Consider the following 13,329-nt stretch of genomic DNA (forward strand, 5'->3'; position numbering starts at 1 on the left):
ATTTCCCACATGAAAGATATCATGTCACATTGGGGCATATGTGAGAAAATAGTCACTGATGGGGGTCCATGTTTTTCTAGTCAAGAATTTGAGGAGTTTTCAAAGTCAAGGGATTTTGTACATGTAAAATGTAGTCCATATCATAACCAAACAAATGGTTTGGCTGAGGCGATGGTTAAAGTTGCCAAACGTATACTTAAAAGGCAAAAGATGATAATTCTGATCCGAGAATAGGATTTTTAGAATATCATTCTACTCCTCTCGCTGATATAGGAAATTTTAGTCCAGCGCAGATAGTCCAATCACGACAACTTCGTTCTATCCTTCCCACTGTAAGGGAAAACCTTATACCTTATACCACGAGTTCTGCCCCCTGATGTTGTCAAACAAAAAATCGCAGAATCCAAGGTCAAATCTAAGCATTATTATGATAAAAATGCTAAACTTCTGTCTCCCTTAAATGTTGAAGATTCCGCTAGAATTCAACGTCTAGACAAGTCCTGGAGTCCCGCTGTTGTAATAAAAAATCACAGCGATAGGTCCTATATTGTTGAAACAGAAAACGGACAACAATATCGCAGAAATCGTAAAGATTTGTTGAAATCTAAAGAATCGCCTTTACTGACACATGGTGCTTTGAATTCTGGCCTTGAAATGTCAGTTAATGACAGAATGATTAACGTAGGGTCAGAGCGTACCGATAGCAATAAACAGCCTGTGGTTTTGAATCCTCCGGATAATGCTAATTATTTCACTCGCGCAGGCAGAAAGGTGAAGCCACGTGCTGTAACAGACTTGTAAATAGACAGTGATTGTTTGTAATGAAGAAATTTACAGTATTAATCATGATTAGTACATGTTGTAAACGACTCATGATAATGAACATTTATTAACTACATGTTACTGTAATCATCATCTAATATAAAGTTGTTCTTCCTTGAATTTATTTAAGCGTTATTCAAATAATCTATGCGGTTATACTTTATATAAAATTATGTTTAAATATAACAGTAATTTTGTAAAAGATGGAAGATGTAGCATGATGAGTAAACTGTAACATGATACTCTAGGTGCGTACAGCTCCTTTATAATAGAGAGTTCCCTAGATCTTAATATACTACCATCGCGGACACTGATATGTAAACACATGTATCATAGAATATAGTTTAGATAATAAACGTAGTTAGAGCACATATATATTTATGTCGTTCATAAACCCATGACGTAACAGTAATGACCTAATGTATGAGAGGTCCGAGGTTCGATCCCTTTTTTGACATTCTTTTTAGACTTATTCTCTCTTTATTTTAGGTATATTTTAAAGAAAATTGTCAAGCGCTCGCAAAATTGTCTACATGGAATAAAACAACTAAGAAACACTGAATTGTCACATTTTGTATTGTATTTTACGGCACTGAAATTACATTTATTGATTATTATCCGAATGAATTTTCAGTATCAATTATATACAAAAATATAGTATTTACAAAAGAGTACAAAACATATTAAAAACAGAACAACCATAACTTCAAAAATTTTGAAAATGGTTATGAATAAGAAAAAAAAACCATGGACATACACTGTCTCGATCTTACGTGATGCAGGACATTTTGATATTATATACCCGTGGTTTACCCTATTGCGCTATAACGGTCAGTGTAACTAATTCATAAAAACAAGATGAATTTAATCACATCTTATTGCGTACCTCTCACGGAATTTACCGAACATTTTTCGAATATTAATATATTCTGTGCATTGACCGTATAATGAGTATGGAATTGACAGGTTAATAAAATCAAACAATATATGTTTAGCATGTAATTCATAAAACAATCTAAAGCACAATATATGTATTTCCTATATTGTTGAAAACTGTAAAATCAATTATCATTATTCCAGCTGTCATGTAGCTATCCTATTACAGCAGTAATTTAATCTAACAACAAATAACAGCTACACCAGATAAATAGTAATTTCTTGTTTTATATGAGCCCTGTCTAGTCATTCAAACTTTGATTTAATGTCCTTTTCCTGGTGTAAACAAAGATAATAGTTCCATTATAAGGAGGATGTCTTTAAAAAAAAAAAAACAGGTAAGAAAAAGTTAACAGTAAACAGTAACCAAACTATATTTATATATCTAACAAGTACTTATAATTTTGATGTTTATAGTCATTCTTATCATCGGCACAGTCCTTCAACAATTCATTCTAATTTGCATTTTCACAATGAAATTCCTTTATATATAATTCATCTGGATTATTGATACCTTACATGATAAATTTGTTGAGATAATCTTTTTATGATATCAATCCTTTTATTTATAATACCTATGATACTAATTCTTTGCAAGCATCTTGAATAGTTGGATATTTATAAGTAAAGCCACTTTCAAGAGTTCTTGATGGTCTTACTTTTTGTCCTTGTAACAGCATAATAGCTCTTTCAGATCCAAACAACATTTTCAAATGAAATTCTGGCAGAAAGCCAAAAGTTGGTAATCCGCGTACTGTATCAGAAGCTTTTGTAAATTCTGCATTTGTAACAAGATCTGGTGCTACTCCATTCAACACTCCTGAGACACTGTCAGTTTTTATAGCATATGTTATCAATTCTGCCATGTCATCAACATGTATCCAAGGCAACCACTGCTGTCATGAGCCAAGTTTTAGTGCACCAAGAAATTTAAAAAATGGCCACAATGTCTTTATCATTCCGCCATCTTTCCCAAGTATGACACCTGAATCAAAGTGAAAGTAGATAAAACAGACATTAGCGGGAAGAAAGACAAAATGCTTCTGCACTCTCTGTCTCAGAATATAAAACAAGATATTGGCCAGACCATTATTTCTAATTCTTTTATGAGGTAAATTTTAAAGATTTAAGAACCATAGATGGTATAAAAAGAATAAAATAATACTATCCTATTGGATTATGCCAATTTCCAAGCAGTTCTTCTATTAATTCAAACATTTCGCAAAATACGCCCATCACAAAAACTTTTGTCAGGGATGTGGGCATTATAAATATGCATATAGGAGATATGCTCTGGGGATTTCCGGACAATATCTTGATATTTTATTTATCTCTGATAACCTTGACCTTGCAAATATTAACCTAAATTACATATGTCACATTTGTAATCATGATAGTTATCATTTGTGTTACAATAAATGATGACAAAATGGTCCCCGTACACAAACTTTGACCTCTCTTTGTGACCTTGACTTTGGAAGCAGGGACCTGGATAATGTGCTCAATATTTAGCTTCACAATGATAGTCATGATAATGACCATTTGTGTTTCCATCCCTCAATAAATGATGACTAAATGGTCCGAAGACACATTTTTATATTTTTATCTGAACTTTGATGCCTTTGTGTGACTGTGACCTTGGCCACAGACATTAGCACTTGAATTTTGCATGCGGCATTTTGCCTCACAATGGTGAACATTTGTGCAAAGTTATATTGAAATCCCTCAATGCATGTACAAGTTTTGCTCTGGAGTGGTTTTCAATTACCTCTAAGTGTGACCTTGACCTTTGACCTAGAGACCTGGTTAATGTGCGCGACACAGCTTCTCAGTATCATAGTGGTGAACATTTCTATGAAGTTTCGTTAAAATTCCTCAATGTGTGTAGGAGCAGGGCCAAAACACCATTTTTGGGGAAGGGACCTCAGCCTTTTTCTTGGGGAAAATATGCATGATTTTGGCATACTTTGGGAAAAGGGTTCTCAAATTTAACACAAACTTTTAACAAGTTCTTCAAAATAGAAAAGCAAAAGGCACTGGGAAATACTAATAAGGCAGTAAAAGACCTTAATTAACACCATCATTTAATTTTGTCCTAAATTCTATGAGAAATTTCAAAAGACTGGGGAATTTTGAGGACCAAACTGGGGGAAAAAGAGGCTAGTTTGGTTTGGGAAGCAGCCTACATTGGCCTCTACAAAGAAGGGTTTTTGGCCCCGAGGAGATATGCTGCTTTCGGACAATAATTGGATGCCTACCAGCCTGTCTGTGTCCTTGCCAGAGGTGGGGGGAGGACTAAGATATGAGAAATTCTTTTTTCAAACGGGCATAAAAAGTCATGCATTTAGTTGTTTCTGTGTTTCATTTGCAAACTATATATTATTTTAAAAATAAAATGAGTAATATTAAACGTTTCTTTGGCATATGGTGAATACATACAAAACTTTCTTGTAAAACTTATCTTAAAAGCTGATCTTCCCTTCATTATACATATATTTTTAAAAAATCTTTACTTGAGAATGCCTGGTTATATTTACTGGTGTCACTGAAAAATGGTAAGCTGTTATTGTAACTATCTTTAAATATGATAAGGATCTTACACCAGCTTTGGTACAGACCAGAATATCTAGCTCAAGGGTAGCTCTACGGCAGTAACAAGGCTTTGTCGAGTTTCAGCTAAACAGTTACCCGAGAGCTAGATATTCCTGTCTGTGACGTCATAGCTGCAGGTGTTTGATTCTTTTTCTTGCATATTACATTATGACATATTTATGGTATTTCCAAAATAAATTACGAAAACTTATACTTTTATTTAGCACTTTTTTCTTTTAAAAGAGTAAGAATTTACAATATTTCCTAATGGCAAAATGACATCATCCTAAGAAAATAACTGTAAATTCATTCATAAAAGGGGTGCGGGGATGAGGTTATTTAAAACATGAGACTTGTCTTACATGGTCATGTAAGACAGGTTTTTCTAGCACTTGTGTAAACAGTAGATAATCCTGTCTGATATAACAGTTTCTCCCTCACACCTACCAGATCTAATTATAACTCTTCTTGTTGGAACATCATCTGGTAAATCACCAGCTCTCTCCCACTCCAGTGCTAACTTTCCTAACCAATCATTTCCTGGTTCAGTAGCTGCTTCTGTGTATTCCGCTGTCTTACTGGGGGGATAAATACCTAAAAAACAAGAGAGCCATGATGGTCCTAATATTGCTCACCTAAATATTTATGCTCTCCATGACACAATGAACAAGTTATATTGTAAACTATAAACCAAAGCAGATATAAAATCTAAATCTTAAACTGATATCACAAAGTTCATATCTGTATCTGAAATAGTGCCCATGCAAACATTACTGATTGCTTTTGCTAAGGGGAAAACAGTTTTTCACTGGTTGCTGTAGGAAATAAATAAATAGTTTTAATGGAAATCAGTGCTTGCTATGAAATTCAATGGTAGATAGATAATGTTTGTTATGGCAGTCACTGGTTTCTATGCTTTAGCTTCTGTAGATTTAGAGGATTTTTTCTATGTTTTTACCATATACATAATAGGAAAATCAATGTTATGGGGGCAGGGCCAATTTTGACCTTAGGGCTTTTATTTGAAAAAAATTGTAGAGGTCCACTGTAGAGGCCATAAGAGCATCAGATTTATGATATAAAACCATAAAAAAAGTTGTGTTACAGGGTTTTAACATAGGACATATCTGCAGTTTAAATTGCATATACAGAAGTTACACAAATTTTAAATGATTTGATGCATGACAAAGTTACCTGTACGAAATTTTGGCACGGATTCTGGGCGGAATTGACATGAAATCAGTGATTTCTGGGCGGACCAGGGACGGAAACACAAATTCCCTGTCATTCCGTCTCACAAGAAAAATATTTTGTTCACTTTTCTGGGCGGAAAACTAGAAGAATTCCGGCTGGAATTTTATTTGGAGCAGAATTTATACTTAAAAATTTCATCTTGGACAGAATTTTCAACTTTGAAATTTTCTTTGGAATGATACTTGACCAACAATTACAGGTGTTTTTTAGAATAAATAGGTTTATTTTTTTAGACATTAAAATAGGCCTTCTTTTTAGATATTGTGGCAAATGAGTATATTGTCAGACTAATTTAGCAAATCTTTTTTTTACTGAAAAACAACTGTAATAATCTTCGTGTAGAACTTGAAAACATTCACCTCCAAAATGCTTAAGTTTATAATATAAAAATTTTACATACAGCTTGTATGATACATGTACTGTATTATGAATTTAGGACATCATCTGAAAGCAACATTGAAATAAGAATGCTGTTTAAATTTGAATATACTATAGAATATAGGACAGCCACAGGACAAGATAGTGTGCTTGCCATTTTAAATTCTAAGAATTCATGATTTTGTTATAAAAAAAATAATAAAACAAGAACGTGTTTGTTAAACACAAATGCCCCGGGCTCAGATTCTTGTCAGTAGCAATATTTCAAAAATTGTTTACCCATTCACTCAGTTAAGGACAGAAAAATTGCCAAAAAATTGTAAACACAAGTAATATAGCTTGACAAAGTCATAGCATTTTGTAATTGTGAAAAATATAAGTTGCCAAGTCATTGCACTGACTTGTGAAGATGAAAAATATTCAACTTCATGCAAGTTATCTTCCTACCGAATATGAAATACATCTGTCATTAAATAAAGGCTGTATGGGCAAAAGTGTAAAAATCTATTTTTTAGCACTGGTGATCTTAATCAAACTGACCCCTAACTCTATCCAAAAGAAGAATACCATGTAAGTTATCTTCCTACCAAATATGAAATACATCTGTCAATAAATAAAGGCTGTATGGGCAAAAGTGTAAAAATCTATTTTTAGCACTGGTGACCTTGACCCAACTGACCCCTTACTCCATCCAAAGGAAGAATACCATGCAAGTTATCTTCCTACCAAATATGAAATACATCTGTCAATAAATAAAAGCTGTATGGGCAAAAGTGTAAAAATCTATTTTTAGCACAAGTGACCTTGACCCACTGATCCCTACCCCAATCAAAATGATGACCATGCAAGTTATCTTCCTACCAAATATAAAATATATTTGTCACTTAATAAAGGCTGTATGAGCAAATGTGTAAAAATCTATTTTTAGAACTGGTGACCTTGACCCAACTGACCACTAACTCCATAAAAGTTTATGTTTCTATCAATTATAAATAACATCTGTCTATAGAATAAGGTCAATACACCTGTAAAAATGTAAAAATCAATTTTAACATTGGTGACCTTGACATTGGTAACATTGACCTTGACCCAAATGACCCCTTACTACACCAAAAGAAGGAGGACCTCCCATGTTTGTATTAAACTAAAACATCAACTAAAATATAAAGGCTGTATGAGCAAAAATGTTTACATTTATTTTTTAAACCAGTGACCTTGACCTTGACCCTAGAGACCGCTTACTCCACAAAAAATTAGAGGACCATCAAAGGTATCCACCTACTAAATATGAAAGATATCATTAAAGAAATTAAGCAATTAGGAGAAATTTAAGATAAATCCAACTTGCCGAAATAGGTTAACCAGACAAGGCCCTATTTTCAGTGAAAAAAGGGAAATAACTGGGAAATATGGATGACACAGTTATATAACTTGGCAATATCATGTACTTTGTATTGATAAGTAAGTGTGGAAATTATAAAGCCATTAGTATAGATAGAACTTAAGATATTTCCAACTTGCCATTTTAGGTTAACCATTATTCATTTTCTAAGTGCTGAAAAGGGCCATAACTTGGTAAATATGAAAGCCAGAGTTATGTAACTTGCCCAGATCATGTACTTTGTATTGATTAATAAGTGTGTAAACTTAGAAGCCATTGGTACAGGTAGAACTTAAGAAAAATCCAACTTGCCATTCTAGGTTAACCTCGTACGGACAGACGGACGGACGGACGGTTCAATCACTATATACCCGGGGGCATAAAAAGTAAACAAAAACAAAACAAAATTATGCATGAAATAATCTCATATATTATGCCCTTTTAATCTAAATAGAATTTTGATCAACCAATATGCCCAATAATTGCTTTTATTTAGGTAAATAAATACTACAATGTATATCCACTGAGATTTTACACTCAGGGACATAGCAATTTTCATATGCCTCACTTGTGGGGCATAAAAGTTATAAAGGGCCATAACTCAGTAAGATACAAATGTTGTCAGTCCATTAAAATGATTCATCTATTGATATTTTAATGCATGCCAAGACTAGCACTTCAGTATTATTCAGATACAGTGCAAAATGGGCTATTTTTATAAATCCCTATTTTAAAGTAAAAAGGGAAATAACTTAACACAAGGACATCAAGGCCTTTTTCGCTCACCTGAGACTCATTGTTTCAAGATTATATTAACATATATACACTCTTACAAAAATGAATAAGAATAGATAATAAAACAGTGACTTCTAGATTTAGGAGTATAGTATTGCACGGATTTGACATTGTGACCTAGTTTTGACCAAAGGTTACCAAGCTTTAATCTTGTATAAACTACATAAATACATACCAACTCCTGACATGGTAACAAATGACTCTGGTTTCTTCTCGGCTTCTTTGATAGCATTAGCCAGAATTTTTGATGTGCCAACTCTACTCTTCCAGATCTCATCCAAAAACTCTTTATCCGAGTACCTTTATAAATAGGAAAAATGATGTTGAATTTGCGGACTACAGAGAATTTTGTCTGTTGTGTTTAGAGATAACTCCTACAATTGTACCCAACTGTCAACTAAACTTTGCAATCTCAGAAATCATTCTGTAAGCCTAATACTAAATAATGTGGTAAAATTTTCCAAATCAGTGAGTTATAATACAGCAAATGTTAGAAATACATTTATAATCAAGGAAAAATTAATTGCACAAATTGAAAATGACTCAATTTGGTGTTGTCTCTTAAGTTAATTGTGAAAACAATTCAAAATATATATGTCTTAATTATATATATTTAGTAGCTTATTAAATTTTTGTAACTTGCAGATTGCTCAAAAAGAATGTATTCATTTGGTATAATTAAGTTGATATAAATAATAATTATCCAAATGAATGAAATAGAAAAAATACCATTTCCATTTATTCAGAATATTTTCCCCAGCAACATTTACCACTGCTTTACAATCATTTGGCAGTCCGTTCCTTTCCACCTCTGACTAAAAATAGATTAAACTAAAAGTATAAATAACTGAAAAACATGCATATGACAGATGACCACTTTTTAAATTATCACAAACACTAAACATTTAAAGACACAACTTGAAGAAATAAATAAGTTATATCTTTCATACCCATGTTATTTGACCTTTTGCTGCCTGCCTTGAAATTATTGTCACATCATATCCATTATTTTTCAAAACTTTGGTCAAATGTTTGCCGACAAATCCTCTACCTCCTCCTGAAAACATAGTATGTACAAAAGATGATTTTCTTTGTGAAAACTTACATTTATTTTAGTCTCAAAAATTTAATTTCATATTTATATCTAAATGCACGGGGTTTTTTAAATATAATCATGGAATGTGACTATCAGACTTCAATTCCTTTTTAATTAGTTTAATTATCACCTACATCATGGCTACATGTAGTGTTCGTTATATCTTGCTTTCTATATAATTTGTATAAACACTTTTAATTAACAATTAGATCTATAAATTCAAATTATATTATTAACAGCAACAATTATTTACAAAACTGTCAAAAAAATCTCAAAGGATGAAATGACATTAATAAATAAACATGCACATGTATATAATATTTATAAACTATAGAAAAAGTAAAAAAAATACGGATATATACAGATAATTTCAAGACCTGTAATATTAATTTATGTAGACTCACTTCAATTTCTCAGAACTATTCACAGGCACGAGTATCGGACCTGGGAAGAAAAATATAACCAGATTGATAAAAAAAACCTGTGTTCCGTGATCTTAAAAGATGAACACAGGTTTTTTTTATCAATCTGGTCATATTTTTTCTTCCCAGGTCCGATTCTCATGCCTGTGGAACTATTATGAAGATAATCACTTCAAACTATATAAATTTGTTCATTATAGGCAGATTATTCTGAAAGTGACAGTCAGCAAAGTTTAAGCCCCTTTTTAACCCCCGTGCATTTTGATATAAATATTTATAGATCTAATTTTGTTAATTTGTTGATACAAATTATATAATCATGGAATGTGACTGACTTCAATTCCTCTTTAATTAGTTTAATTATCACCTACATGTAGTGTCCGTTATGTCTGCCTTCTATAAAAAAATACAGAGATAATTGTTGTTTGATAGCTTATTTTGAATATGTTATGTATAAATGTAAATTAACTGCTTTATTTTAATATACAACATCTTTAATATCGAACAAAATGATGTTTATTGAATTTGTTAAATTGACATTAAAATGCACAGTCCGCCCTGTCCTGATCTTCAGTCTGCTTTGGTACTGTTCCCTGTCTCATGATCCGCTCAGTCCCTTAAAATCTATATCTTATATGATGCAAGTTTACACATATAATAATAATAATAACAATAATATCTTTATTTAAAGAAGGTTACACATTAAGAACATACAATAACAATCATATATATGTTATTTCCAATGTGGCCTTCTGAAATAGAAAACAACAACAACAGGACATGCATAGGTAGAAAATGAATGTATAACATGTAATTTTTAGAAAAATACATAACTCATATACTTTTGACAGACACTCAACAATTTGTTTAAAGTTAACATATACATTGTACGTATACTTTACTTACTTTACTTTATCCAGCGTAGGGTCGCGAGATCAGAAATCTCTTATAACCCCCTCGAGGTCTGACACCCAATGATTATTATCCGGTATAACAGTATATAATTTGTTTTTCATAACCTTATCGAGTCTGTTTTTTAGCGAATTCAGCGTTGGTGAACATACTACAGAATCTGGTAATTTATTCCACTCTGGTATTACTCTTAATGAGAAAAAATGTTTTCTTAATTCCTTTTTACATGATTTTATTTTCAACTTCATGGAATTTCCTCTGATGTGATGAATATCAAGTTGTGCTTTTTCAAAAAATACATTATAATCTATATCTTCCTTCCCATTTAATAATTTCCATGCTTGTATGATATCACCTCTAAATCTTCTGTAAGCCAACGTAGGAATTTCCAGAATTTTTAATCTTTCTACATACGATAAATTTCTAATACATTTAACCATTTTTGTTGCTCTTTTTTGAACTCTTTCGATTGCTTCAATATCTTTTTTAAATCTTGGACTCCAAATAATATTTCCATATTCAAGGTGTGGTCTTATAAGAGTTTTATAAAGTTTCCGAAATTGCTTGATATTAACATGTAAGAAGGTATTTCTGACCAATCCAGTTATTTTATTTGCTTTATTGATACAATTACTTATGTGATGTCGAAATTTCAAATCCTTATCATATAATATACCTAAATCTCTTTCTTCCTCACTAGACCTCAATTGTTTAGTTGTAAAGTCACTTTTCATAAAATATTGATGTTCCGTGTTATTGTGTCCATAATGAATAACACAGCATTTGTCTACATTAAATTGCATTAACCACTTTTCACTCCATTGTATTAAACTATCATTGTCCTTTTGTATTTGGTTAAAGTCTTCATTTACATTTGCCAGGTTAAATAATTTGGTGTCATCCGCAAAGAGACGCAAGGTACTTTTAATTTGACTTTCAATGTCATTAATGAATATAAGAAACAATATTGGTCCTAAAACACTTCCCTGTGGAACACCACTTGTTACACTACAATAGTCAGACTGATAGTTATAGATTAAGTTGTTAGATTCTAGAAAATATTATTATTATTATTATTATTATTATTATTATTACTATTATTAACAACAACACACTGAGTTCTGTTTGTAAGGAATGCTTTGATCCATGATAAAAGTGCACCACCAATACCATAAGATTGCAATTTAAGTATTAGTCTAAAATGTGGAACCATATCAAATGCTTTTTTAAAGTCATAATACAAACAATCAAAATTTCTGCCTTCATCTAACCAATCTGTCCACTTTTCCATGACTTCTAGTAACTGAAGGGCACATGATCTAAGCGATCTAAAACCATATTGGGCTGCAGAGAAAAAGTTGTTAACATTCATATAGTCTACAATAATATTCCTTACTATTTTTTCCAACAATTTACAGGGTATACATGTCAAACTAATTGGTCTATAATTTCCTGGTAAATCTTTACTTCCTTTTTTAAATAAGGCTTTGATGTTCGCAGTCTTCCAATCCATAGGCAATATTCCAGTTTCTACAGATTCAGTAAATATAAGTGTTAAAGGAGAAACAATTGATGTTCTCAACTCTTTTAAAACCCTCGGGTGAAGCAAATCTGGACCACAAGATTTATTAACATTTAAATTCTCAAGTAGCTTAGTCAATACTTCTTCACTGAAATAAATGTCATTTAATGTATTTCCACCACTGCGATTTGTAATATCTGGAAGATTGTTGTTATCTTCAATTTGAAATACACTTTTGAAGAATTTATTAAGTTCATTAGCTTTATCTAGGTCACTTTCTGTATAAGTGCCATTTTCACATTTTAAATGAGAAATACCACTTTTTACTTTCTTCTTGGAGTTAGCATATTTATAAAAATATTGCATCATTTGTTCGTTCGTTCATTTATTAATAATTAATTAATTAATTAATTAATTCATTCATTCATTCACTCACTCATTCATATGAACATCAAGATATGCTTTGCATTTTTCTTTAAAACATTTATACGAGTACGAAATTTTAGTGGGCGAATATTATTCTATTAGGTTTGGTTATCATTACGCAATATTCAAAATAAATAACAATGCAAAAAGCCTTGAATACTGGAATAGCAGATTAAATTAGATTATCTTAAATGTATAAGAACATATAAATACCAATTAAAACAGTCATGATTTTAGTATTTCATGTAACGCTCTGTATAAGTTCCTGGCAATGGCATGCCGTCGTCGTCTAGCAAGTAGTTATTTTAATTTTTGATGAGGCCCAATTTAAGTTCTCTCTAGCTTGAATGGTCATAATTAAAGTGCATTTACGGCATGTGTGTAGTTTTTTGTGTTTTAAAGTATGACTTTAAAAGTGTTTTTTGTGTATTCTCCCGGAACTCATTTGTTGGCGGAATGATTAAAGATGAACTACCGACCAGCAGTCAAGAGTTTTTTAAGTGGTGAATTTAAATAGTTGTATCATAGTTTGGGGACCTTTCTGTTGAAAAAGTGTCAGAGTTAAATCGTATACACATACATGCACAGTGCGGTAACTGGAGTGCAGGTATCAGTTACCCGCACTCCAGATCATGCCCGTTGATTGGCTCATTTTTGCCGGGGTTTACATATTGTGACGACAGAGAAAGGGAAAGCGGCAGAAATATCATGTATTCAGATGCTCGATCATTGCATGGTTACTTTTTCCCGGGGTTTAAAATTGTGACAACCGGGTACGCGTTTTTATGTTTGA

General features: G+C 32.0%; 1 protein-coding gene across 1 annotated transcript; it reads right to left on the reverse strand.

The window, feature by feature from the left end:
* Positions 1-1,243: 1,243 nt before the first annotated feature.
* LOC132714639 (epimerase family protein SDR39U1-like) lies at positions 1,244-12,959 on the reverse strand. The gene is given in 6 exon segments (XM_060697541.1): positions 1,244-2,743; positions 4,798-4,944; positions 8,334-8,458; positions 8,888-8,973; positions 9,109-9,215; positions 12,750-12,959. Coding segments are annotated over 6 exon segments (891 nt in total). The 5' UTR covers positions 12,766-12,959; the 3' UTR covers positions 1,244-2,333.
* Between the last annotated feature and the right edge of the window lie 370 nt (positions 12,960-13,329).

The sequence above is a fragment of the Ruditapes philippinarum genome, unplaced genomic scaffold, assembly GCF_026571515.1.
Source record: "Ruditapes philippinarum isolate M1 unplaced genomic scaffold, ASM2657151v2 ctg2424_1_1_1_1, whole genome shotgun sequence".
NCBI classification, from domain to species: Eukaryota; Metazoa; Mollusca; class Bivalvia; order Venerida; family Veneridae; genus Ruditapes; species Ruditapes philippinarum.